The 12,082-nt window shown below is 28.1% G+C and overlaps 1 protein-coding gene across 1 annotated transcript; it reads left to right on the forward strand.

Annotated features, from left to right (window-relative positions):
* Positions 1-5,438: 5,438 nt before the first annotated feature.
* On the forward strand, positions 5,439-6,687 carry LOC123298343. Its single transcript, XM_044880328.1, has 2 exons — positions 5,439-5,675; positions 5,975-6,687. Exons 1-2 carry the CDS (start codon positions 5,516-5,518, stop codon positions 6,550-6,552), a joined length of 738 nt encoding a protein of 245 aa, XP_044736263.1. The 5' UTR covers positions 5,439-5,515; the 3' UTR covers positions 6,553-6,687.
* Positions 6,688-12,082: the final 5,395 nt, after the last annotated feature.

A 12,082-nucleotide genomic window follows, 5' to 3' on the forward strand; every position in this document is an offset into this window, starting at 1 on the left:
CCATTAGTGGAAGGTTAATAAAAATATAGCTATAAATAATTGCCATATAACTTTAATAATATCATATTTTACTATCCATTATCCCTTTACTTTTAAAGCAAAGTGTTATCTTTGCTGTACTATAATGTTAGGTAATTTGACAGGAAGGAAAAGAACGGACGAGCATAGAACTTTGTGCGGAAGTGAAATTGCGAAAAAAGGATGCAGATTAAAGTTATTGTATAATTAATTACATAGTTGCTATTACGAGAAAGTAGAACACTTGCGTACAATATTTGTATTTGAATGCTAATTAAAGATTTAATAAACTCCGAAAAATAAAAAAATAAATTTTTTTCGTACAATAATCCAATGGTTTAGGCTATCTTAGAGTTAACCCGCCCCCCACTTTCAATATTATTGGTGAAATAGAAGCATGGTTTGAAGCTATCATGGTGAGCTACAATCAAAACTAGCTTCACGGGGTCAATATGATTGTAGCAATTTCATTGATTAAAATTATGATAACGTCGGATACTCTCAAAAGAGTCAATGTTGGTCAAATTGGGACTTGAACAGAGACAACCTCCGTTGAAAAAGGAGCAGGGAAGACATGTGTCCGACAAATATATTGAAGGATCGTCGATAAAATGGAATCGCTTTAATTTTCTTTAATATTTTTTTCATCAAAATTTTTGTTTTAATAGGTATACTTTTTAAACGATCGATATATAGATCAATATCGATATTGATTCCATAATATTTATTTTATCAATCATTAATATTTATTTTATCAATATTATTGTTTCAATATACTCCTCAAACGATCAATATTTTGTTCAATATCGGAATTGGTTCAATAATATTAGCGGTGTAAAGTCAGCCTTTCTTAGACAGAAAAATGACTACCGGGTAATAACAAATAATCAATTCTGTGTTCTCCATTAGGAAGAGGAGGAAATCCACTACGATATGGAGGAAGTTAGACATTACAGTGATGAATCAAATTTAGTAACACCTATCTAAATGGATAATACAGTAATAAACATCAATTTGCACTTCCATTACGTCATAAAATTGCATAATGTCTGATCGATAAAAAATTTGATTGTTTTTATTGAAGTTTAATTAACCATATAAACTTACATTTGATTCCTCTTGATTCAATTTACACTTTCATTACGTCATAAAATTGCATAATGTCTGTTGGGTATAAAATTTGATTGCTTTTATTTACGCTTAATTAACCAAATAATATTACGTCTGATTATAAATTATAAAATGACTTTAAATCCATAGATAATATTCATAGTTAATAGTTTATATTGTTATTTACAAAGATAGCATTTAAGCTGCTTGCTAATAAATGCTCATAGAATAATAGAATGGTCTATAAATGGTAAGGAATAAGAATTCAATAAATTATATTTACAACTACTAAAAAAATTATAAAATAAAGAATAATCATACATATCTACAAACATAAAAACTAAAATGACATTTATAAAAAATATATATTAATGCAATTTCTATAATAAATAATCGAAATATAAATAAAATTTTATTGTTACAGTTAAACGGTCAATTATTATTTAATTATTTCCAATACTTTTTAACATAAGCAAATAATATTATGTTTCACTATAAGTAAACGTTATATAGGCGATTCAATAACTCCTTTTATAGGCACCTTATTCACAAAGGTCAATGGTCAAACGACGTTTGCTGAATTGAAAATTATATCATACTTAATGTTATAATTTTTATTTTTACTCAAAACGGGACATTGTTAAAATATTTCTATACTCGTAAGCAGTTTATTAACACTTCTAGGTTAGGTTAGACTTCTAAGCATGGTTTGCCTCCGCTTATGCGCTGCGTATTAATTGACAACAATCTATTACCTTAATTACCCCAATGAAGCCGTTCTCTCCGTTAATATGAATCGTTTCAACTCTTTCACCTTTATAATTATCATTTTTGAAAATTACTCCATCAATAAGTAATTATATTCAATTTAAAGACATCCACTGTTCATACTCAGCTGAAAACGAGGCAATTCTGCAATTCTGTCACATTAACCACACTCAATTAGGCACAGCAAGATATGAGAAGCAAAAGTTTGCTTGGGAAACAAAGGGATATCATCTGCAGTTACTTCCAACTTTTGCAAGAGCTCACATTTTAGAGAATTGTTTTCGTACTTGACCAGCAAAATTTATTTCAAGAATGCCAACTTAAAAAAGCGTACATTAAGCGAATAAAAATTATCATACAGTTGAAGTGTCCATTGAGATCCTTTAGAACAATTCAGGATAATAAGTTCGACTGCTTTTTAACTGCTCGAATGTGCCATATTTCAATATAGTTTTTATTTTCTAAACATTGTTCAATCTCAAGATCCTTACATGGACCAATCTATCTTTTGGTCCAAGAGGAGGAGGGAAGCAAAACCGGACTTTTTGATCTGGAGAGAGACGTGTAAGTCAGAAATTGTTGGGCAAAAATTTCATAAATTTAACAATATTTTAGGACAAACATATTTTAATTCTAAGTTTCACCTCAAATACAAATCACCTATATTTTAAAAAAGCACACTTTATCTTACTATAAATAACTCATATAAAAGTACCATGCACATATTCATATCACCATAGCAATAATATACATATGTAGGTACTATTATAATATAGTTTATGAATTGTATCTATGATAACAGAGCCAGTAAGTATAGTTAAGATTAAAAAAAAATAAAAATTCACTGTTTGTTATGCTCGAGATGTTATGAGTTCGATGCCCGCAAACTACCTTATTCATTTTTATTTTTGTTTATACTATTTGAAAAAGAATATTATGACCAAACGTAAAACGATTGTATTTTATAGGAAATTAAATTTTTTAATATTTTAATGTGATCTATGATATTTATCAATCGTTAATATTTATTATTAATTGCTAAAGTACGAATTTTTATCACGTTTAGTGTTTTTTTTTTATTGGTTATATTCATCAATTTAGTGAACGCAATTTTTTTATATTTATGTTCGCTTCAACAACGCCTACAGCATCTTATGGAATAGCAATTTAATGATTTATGAATTAAATTTGTTATGTAAAGATCTTATCTGCCTAAATGGCTATAAAATAGTTTAGACAAAAGCGAAAATTTTTAATAAAAATATATTTTTATTAATAGAAAATTCTTAGCCCAAAATTACAACTCTGTTCCCATAATCCGATAAATGGACGTTTCCGAATATCGGGACTTTACTGTATGGGGTTAATATCCCGAGTTTAATAATAATAATAAGGTTTAACCTCCGTTTTTCAGATATCCATCTATAACAGAGGCGCCTCACGTCATATTTTTTAATCTCTATTTTATTTTTAAATTACATCCATATATCCAATTAACTTTATGATGATGATGGAAAAAATTACCAACCCATTAATTATAATTATAATTATAATTGATCAGACTGCCACTGCCTGGATTCGAACTCCGGGTCGGTTGTTAAACGAGTAAAGTCGTTTGCACTTTAATTCACTGCCACTGAGGCAGTATATATACCGATTGTAAGAATTAATTAAAAATATGAAAATTTGAAGTTTAGAATCAGGATTTAGGAACAAATCGATCGGAAAAAATAGACCCGAAAAAAATTTTTGTAATAGTCCCAATTTTTAATTTTATCCTCTACAACATTTATAATGAATGTAAATACGACTGAAGGCAAAGGAAAGGAGATATTAAAAAAAAACAAACTGATTTTTGCGACCTTTGACCTTAAATTTCTAAGGACTCTTACACGTCACAGCTTATTCCGTTAGATTCCAAGGTGAAACCCTAAGATAATTAGAATAATATGTTAGAATATTTCTAAAAATATAAAAAAAAAAACTTTTGATTAGATTAGATTTTTTTCTGATTTAAATTTAGAAAACTATTGACATTTTTATTGCGGGGATAAGTGTTTAAAATAAGACCGTACCGTAAGCAATGTTGAAGAAATTTTAAACGAACTTTAAAAAATGTAGTTAGGGGCCATTGATCTCTCCCATCCACAATATATCTCAAAAATAAAAAAATTTAACTTAATTAAAAAAGTGTCACCTGATTTGTGATAATATTTTTTTAATTAATTTGTTAAAAAATTGTGCTTGATCCCATAAAACTTAACAGTTTATATTTAATAAGTAAGATAAAAAAAGAATACTTTAGCAATTAAGGAAGTTTACCATAAATTTCAAGTTCATTGAATTTATTATTATATTATTTAAATAATGTATATTAAATTAAAAGTAGCATGTAATATTCGCAATCAACTTAAGATCTATTAAGATATTAAAAGGTTGCAATTCTATATAATTACCACACTTAAAAATAGAAACAAATATTTAAAAAAAATTCTCAAAAACGCAAACTGAAAGTGAAAGTTTCTTAATGATAAAACACTCTGACCAAGTTAATCCAAATCAACTCGAGTTAATATTAAATTTGAAGTCATTTTTCAAGAATCAAAAAGCGCGTGATAAAAACAAACTTGCCAACTCGAATTGAATACAAAAGAATCCTCAGCCATTACTAACGTGGAGTGCGGTTATTACATCACACCAAATAAAAATTGCGAATGATATATTTTCGTTGTAATAAATGTTAAAAATTATATTTGACAAAAATGAATTGTCTTCATTAAAAAAATAATTATTATTATAAATAAAGAAAAAAAAAGTAAATAAATAAAATAAAACCTGTTTTATGTAAACATAATACCATACGGGATTTAATTAATTATTGTAATTATAAAATAAAAATTAACATTTAATACTATTCAATTAATTAATTATTAACCTACTAATAACTCTAATTAATATAAAAAAAAAATCAATCTAATGGATCAATATTAATGATATTTTTAGAATTTTGTCACATAACTGTTTGCCATTTAATTAGATAATAGTTTACTGTTTTTGCACTAATACTATAAATAATACTATAAATGTGGAAGTGCGTCTGTTAGGTTTCCACGCCTAAATAGCTTATCCAATGTCGATAATTTTCGGTTTAGAGATAGATGAGATCTATAAAAATGGCACCCGAGTACTTTTTGTTGCGAAAATAAAACTTGGAGGGAATAAAATTGGGGGAAACAGAAAAACATCACTAAAATTACCCTTTTCAATCTTATTGAAATTGCTAGAATGCTGGGTTTTTAAAATTAAGAGACTAACTTCTGCACCATCACCAATACGTATTACTACCGAGGCATGGTTTGTCATCTCTTGTTTTTAACAAGTCTGTGGAAGTGTAATAAAACTTTTTGAAAGGCGAGTTACCACGGAAATAAAGCAGCGGTTTAGATAAATAAAATTTTAATAAAAGTGTCATTCACAATCAGTGAAAAATGTAAATAATATTATATTTTTCACTGATTTATCAATCATAACAGTTAAGGAAACATCTAATAGCTGGATTAGACAATCATGATATTAATATTGTACAATTAAACGCTGTTACAATAATATTAAATAAAAAATGCCACATCAATATAAGCATAAAGACTGGGAAAGATATTTTCCGAAGGTACCGGTGGTCACATGGATAAAAACACAGAATTTGCGTAAATTTAAATCGTGGACATATACAGGTCTTGCTTGGACTGTTCTGTTGGGAACTACAACATTATATTTAACAGGTAACTTTACAATTGAAAAAAACTTTTCGTAAATTAACCATTTAAATATTCTACAGAACGTCCAAAATAGCTTATCAAGGTATACTAATTTTAGTCCCAAGTTTGTAACGCTTAAAAATATTGATGATACAAACAAAATTTTAAGGTGTTCATAAAATCACCTAATTAGTCCATTTCCGGTTGTCCGCCCGTGGATACGATAACTCGTAAAAACACAAAATATTAATATTATCAATAATAAAAATATTCTTTTCAAATCAATAAGAAATAATAATAAATATTTTCTTATTAAATAATAGATTGGAATCCAATTGCAAAATTTTTACCATCGAAAAAGAAAACTGAAATAAATACGGATAACATAGATCCATCAAACACTTCCTTATATCAAAAAGTTGCATACGGCTGTGGGTTTTATAAATTCATCAGACCTAGTTGTAAAACAAAAACCGATGAACCAAAGAAAAAGAAAAGCGTGGAATCTTCATCTGATGATGTTGAATATGCAGTTGAAGCTACTGAAGAAACGGCCTCTAAAGTTACCGGTCAAAAAATTATAGATACCGAAGTTGCATCCAAAGAAGACGATGGTAAAAAGAAAAAAAAGAAGTCAAAATTTTTTCGAACAGAAAATGAAACAAATATTGATCAACTTTTAATTATCGATACTAAAATACCACCCAATATGGTTGAAAAAGGCTTCGAAGGTGACATTCCTTCGAATGAAGATAGTTCAACTGATAATGAACTATTTGAAAAACTACCTGAAAATATTGATCCCTTTTTACTAACAGACACTAAAACACCACCGAGTAGAGTAACAAAGGGTTTCGAAGGTGACATTTCTTTGAAGGAAGACAATTCTACCGATAAATAAATTCAATAAAATACCAGACAAATCTTTTTCTATTTTGGGACACAAAAGTGCTCTTAAAATATAATATTTGGTTTTACTAAATGATGTTTCTACTGAATTGTTGTGATTATTATTTTTTATTATCAATAAATTTTATTAAACATCGGACAACTAACAAGATACAATTAATGATTTTCTTTGATTACCATAGATGAAGAAATTTGGAAAAGCGAGTTATATCGATTTTTGAGTGTTGGTAAGAAACGAGACAAATAGAAGTTTGAGAAAATTAGTTTTATTTTACCATACTAAAAAATCTCTTCTTTTCTATCTCTATATATTATAAATGCGAAAGTAAGCATGTTTGTTTGTTTGTTACGCTTTCACGCTAAAACTACCGAATGGTTTTTAATGAAACTGTATAGCAATATAGCTCATACATCAAAATAACACATGAGATATAATTTATAAAGATATATTAATAAAAAAAAATTTTTTTTTAATTTGACATTACCATAACTTACAAATTTCTGTAAAAGTAGTCATTTGACATTACCATATGGACGGAGAGCCAGTGACCAATTTAAGGTTGTCATTTCAAAAGTCACGAAACTTTTCATAAAAAAACCTCAATACCTACAGATACTGAAAAGCCACTTCTGGCAGCTCAGTGTGGCCGGGTTGAAATACCCTAATTTTTTTATCAGGGTAAGAAATAAGGCTCATTTTTGTTAAAGTATAAGTCATAAAATTTTGGGAAATTACTTTCGACAATATTTTTACTTCATACAATTTTTGCCAGAACATTTACATCCCTCCTAATTGTTGCCAGAACGCTATAAATATTTATTTAAAAAAAATCCAATGTTGTCATTTCATCAGTCTTGAAATTTTAACAGAATAAAGAAAATATATTAATAATTCATAATATTTAATGCCAAAACGAAATTCCATCACCAACAGTCTGCCAGAGTTAGAGTGAGAGCGCATATTTATTCATTGTTGTGTACGATTCAACATTTCAGTAGTTGTTTACATTGTTTTTCAGTATATTTATAAAATTTTTAGAGTGCACTTCAGTTTTGCTCGTGCATTGTTTTTTGCTATCAGAATAAATAGTTTATACTGAAGTATTCCAAATAATTTTTTTTTTTTTTAGGTATTACGAGCTCTAAGGCAAGTTTGTACTTGTGGTTGAAATTATTTGTACCTTATTTTCAACTTTGATGATGCATTTTGTTATAGCTTCATGAATGTAGCCGAAAAAAAAGAAAAATAGTTTTCGATATCTTCCTTGGTTTTCGAAATATCGAAAGCTAAATAGTTAAACAAAATCTTCAATTTTCATGCAGATATGGAAAAATTGTATTATAACTTTTCGTCTTATATTGTCATCACCAATTCACCATCACAATTAAAAATATATATTTTTTTAATTTGTGTTCCAACTACCGTGATCATACATCCTGAAGTAGTCGGGCACAACGGATTTTTTTTGTTTTCAATAATTTATTAACGTTTTAACTTTCATTTAAATAGTTTTTTTTTAATTTCCACCGACTAGTTTTGGAGAAATCTATGAAAACATATAACCCATCTACCGTTTTCTAATAAGATCAATCGGACAAACCCCCCTACAATTTTCAGAAGTGATTTAGACTTAGTTCAACTTCATATATAAAAAAGAATCAAGCTTTTTATCCAAAATTGTCCTGACGCTCGTACTTCCTTAAAGATTGTCAATATATTCGTGTAAAGATAATTTTTAAGTATCGTGAGGTATAATTCTATGTGTATAGATTTGCCTGCTCCATATAAAATACAGACTCAGTTTGCTACAGACTTTTTTTTACTCAATTTTACAGTTGCAATTTAAAAAAAAGATTTGTGCAATTTGCAAAAAAACTGGTGATAAAATTTTACTGTTTGACTCAGTAGAAAAATTGAATAAATGTAGGAGAATCATAATCGCTCGTAAGAAACATCGAATGAGATTTTGTGATGTATTTTCAATGACCATAGGTTTCCAAAAATGTTCGTAAACAACTACTGAAATGTTGAATCGTACACAACAATGAATAAATATGCGCTCTCACTCTAACTCATATGTTTACATATACATTGCTCTCACTCGCACGGATTGTTTTTCGCTCTGGCAGACTGTTGGTGATGGAATTTCGTTTTGGCATTAAATATTATGAATTATTAATATATTTTCTTTATTCTGTTAAAATTTCAAGACTGATGAAATGACAACATTGGATTTTTTTTAAATAAATATTTATAGCGTTCTGGCAACAATTAGGAGGGATGTAAATGTTCTGGCAAAAATTGTATGAAGTAAAAATATTGTCGAAAGTAATTTCCCAAAATTTTATGACTTATACTTTAACAAAAATGAGCCTTATTTCTTACCCTCTTTAAAAAATTAGGGTATTTCAACCCGGCCACACTGAGCTGCCAGAAGTGGCTTTTCAGTATCTGTAGGTATTGAGGTTTTTTTATGAAAAGTTTCGTGACTTTTGAAATGACAACCTTAATTTGGTCACTAGCTCTTGGTCCAATAAATTCCAGATTTCTGTAAAAATAGTCAATATAAAATATTTCACGGCCATCTTTTCTGATATACTCAATGAATAATTACGACTATTATACATTTAAAAAAATAGAAAACCATACATATATTTTACCTGTGTAAAACTATCCTTTCCATTATTTCGAGTGTTATAGAAAGGAGATAAGCGAAAGCAATCTTTATCAATCTTTACTTTTAAACCCAGCGAAGCGGGTGGGTATCACTCTAGTATATACATACATATTATGGCAATTTATAAAATCAATATTATAACAAATATTTATAAAATTAACCAGTCTTGTCTCTTTAAAACTACGCTCTCGTTAACCAAATATATTCTAGATGGAAGATTAAAGGACAAACCCAAGTACAAAAAGCAAATAGTAAATTACGAAAAGGTTTTTTCCGGGAGCCCCGAGTAAGTACTATATTTCTAAAAAAATTTCAAATCATATTCAATCAATATTTTGGTTAGGTGGAGCACTTTCTCGTTTCGAAATTTTAAAAAGTTCACTGGCTCTTAGTCCATTATTTTATTTTCTTGAAATAATTTTTTAAATAAAGTTTGTTACTCTCAATAAATCATCTTTTAAGTAAATTTTTTTTAAATGATTCTCATTGACCATGAACCCTTCTTATTGGTAAAATATTAATTTTTGTATATAATTTTATTGAAAATATTATTATTAAATATATTTTATAATTAATTTCATTTAATCATGAAATTATCTAATAAAAATATTTAAAAAAAAGGTTAAGAAAAAAAATTTAATTAATAATTAAGGATATTGACTTTTTACGTAAAATTTTGCAAGTTGAATAAACTTTTCAATAAAAAAAAAAAAATAAAAAAAAACCAAATAGATACGATTTTAGCTTTTCGCTTTTTTAGGGAATTGAGTTAATGTTAAGGAACTGTTTGTGGTATTGTCGACTCTCCTGCCTCCTTTAAGCTCTTCACCTGTCCATTGTTTGTAATAAAATGTTTCTAGTTAAATTTTACCCACTTCTCTGTTATGGATTGAGAAATTTTGGATGCATATGTAAATCGGAAATTTTTTAGGGACAAGCTTTTATCGGTCTAAAAAGTAGAAAATAATTTCATATATCAAAGCTTCACGTACTCCATTTAACATATCCTTGATATCTTAAATGGAGTACGTGAAGCTTTTACAAATTAGGCCAAGTATGAATGACTCATTATTAAAACTTGTAAATAAGTATTTATATTAAAAAATTTTTTTTTATATATAAAAGACTAGAGTGATACCCACCCGCTTCGCTGGGCTTAAAAGTAAAGATTGATAAAGATTGCTCCTGCTTATCCCCTTTCTATAACACTCGAAACAATGGTAAGGATTGTTTTACACATGTAAAATATATGTATGGTTTTCAATTTTTTTAAATGTATAATAGTAATTATTCATTGAGTATATCAGAGAAGATGGCCGTGAAATATTTTATATTGCCTATTTTTACAGAAATCTGTAATTTATGGTAATGTCAAATGACTACTTTTACAGAAATCTGTAATTTATGGTAATGTCAAATTAAATTAATTTTTTTTTTAAAATAATATATCTTTATAAATTATATCTCATGTGTTATTCTGAAGTATGAGCTATATTGCTGAACAGTTTCATTAAAAACCATTCGCTAGTTTTAGCGTGAAAACGTAACAAACAAACAAACATGCTTATTTTCGCATTTATAATATACAGAGATAAGAAATTAAAAAAATTAAGGATATTGACTCTTTTACGCAAAAATTTGCAAGTTGAATAAACTGATCAATGAGAAATTAAAAAAAAAATAAAAATAAAAAATGAAATAACAAATACTATTACATAAAGCAATAATCTATATAAGTCGAAAAACAATTTTTATTAATTAGGAAATATAAAATAACCAGTTTTTGTGATAATATAGAAAACAATGCGACAGATATTAATTAATTGCTTGTTGGTTTAAATTATTTGAAATAAAAATAAAAATTGTCGTTTAGAATTTTATAGGAATTGAGTCCCAAATGGACATAGTTCAGTATCATCATTTGTGTCAAATTTAATACCGGGCGTACTACGCTCTTTATGCATATGTATATACATTGCCATGTTAAAATGCCATGTTAGTTTCTACAGAAATAACAATAATTTAAGAACTGTGTAAATACTTTTACGTGAATATTATGGTCAATTTAATCATCGTGGTGAGCAAATAATTCGCATCATTGTGCAAAAGTTTGAAGGGGACTGTAAGCATTGGCGAAAGGGTAAGGCATGTATAGAATCGTAGCACGCGTTCAACCAAGAATTCCCCTATGGGTTTGTCAAGTTTTCGTCGCCCTATTAGCTCAGTTAGTTAAGGCGTAACCAATTCCGTCCTCGGTATGCTTAGGGTAGCGGGTTTGATTCCCGCCGTCGCAACAAAATTAATTTAATTAATAGTTGTGATGGGCTGGTGTAGTGCATGGTATATGCATGAAGGAGGTGCACTCAGCTTCTGAAATTGAGGAGCTGCTAATGAAATTATCAGCGGAAAGGTGGTAAAAAACGTATATGGTATCACAATGGGCTCTATAGCCTAAGTGTGTCTTTCGTGGACAGCCAATATAACCTAACCTAACCTACGTCATGTTTTTGTTTCGTTATCTTAAGAGTTGCGTCTATAACAACAAACCTGTAGAGGTAGAGCAACTTCAAGCTAACATTAGCCAAGTTATAGTCGAAATAACCCCCCGAAAAAGTAATCGAAAATTACCTTGAACAAAAAATAAATGGAGTAAACTTCATATTCGATTAATAAAAATATAACTAAGATAATATTACATTTTGATCTGCCTTTAAATAACCATAAAATTTGAATCAATACATATTGACCTAAAAATAAAACCATTTAACAAAAAATCTTTTTATCATTACGTATTTATCATGCAAAGTACACTTTTGTTAAAATTTAAAATTACAAGTTTTTACA

Source organism: Chrysoperla carnea, chromosome 1 (assembly GCF_905475395.1).
Source record: "Chrysoperla carnea chromosome 1, inChrCarn1.1, whole genome shotgun sequence".
NCBI classification, from domain to species: Eukaryota; Metazoa; Arthropoda; class Insecta; order Neuroptera; family Chrysopidae; genus Chrysoperla; species Chrysoperla carnea.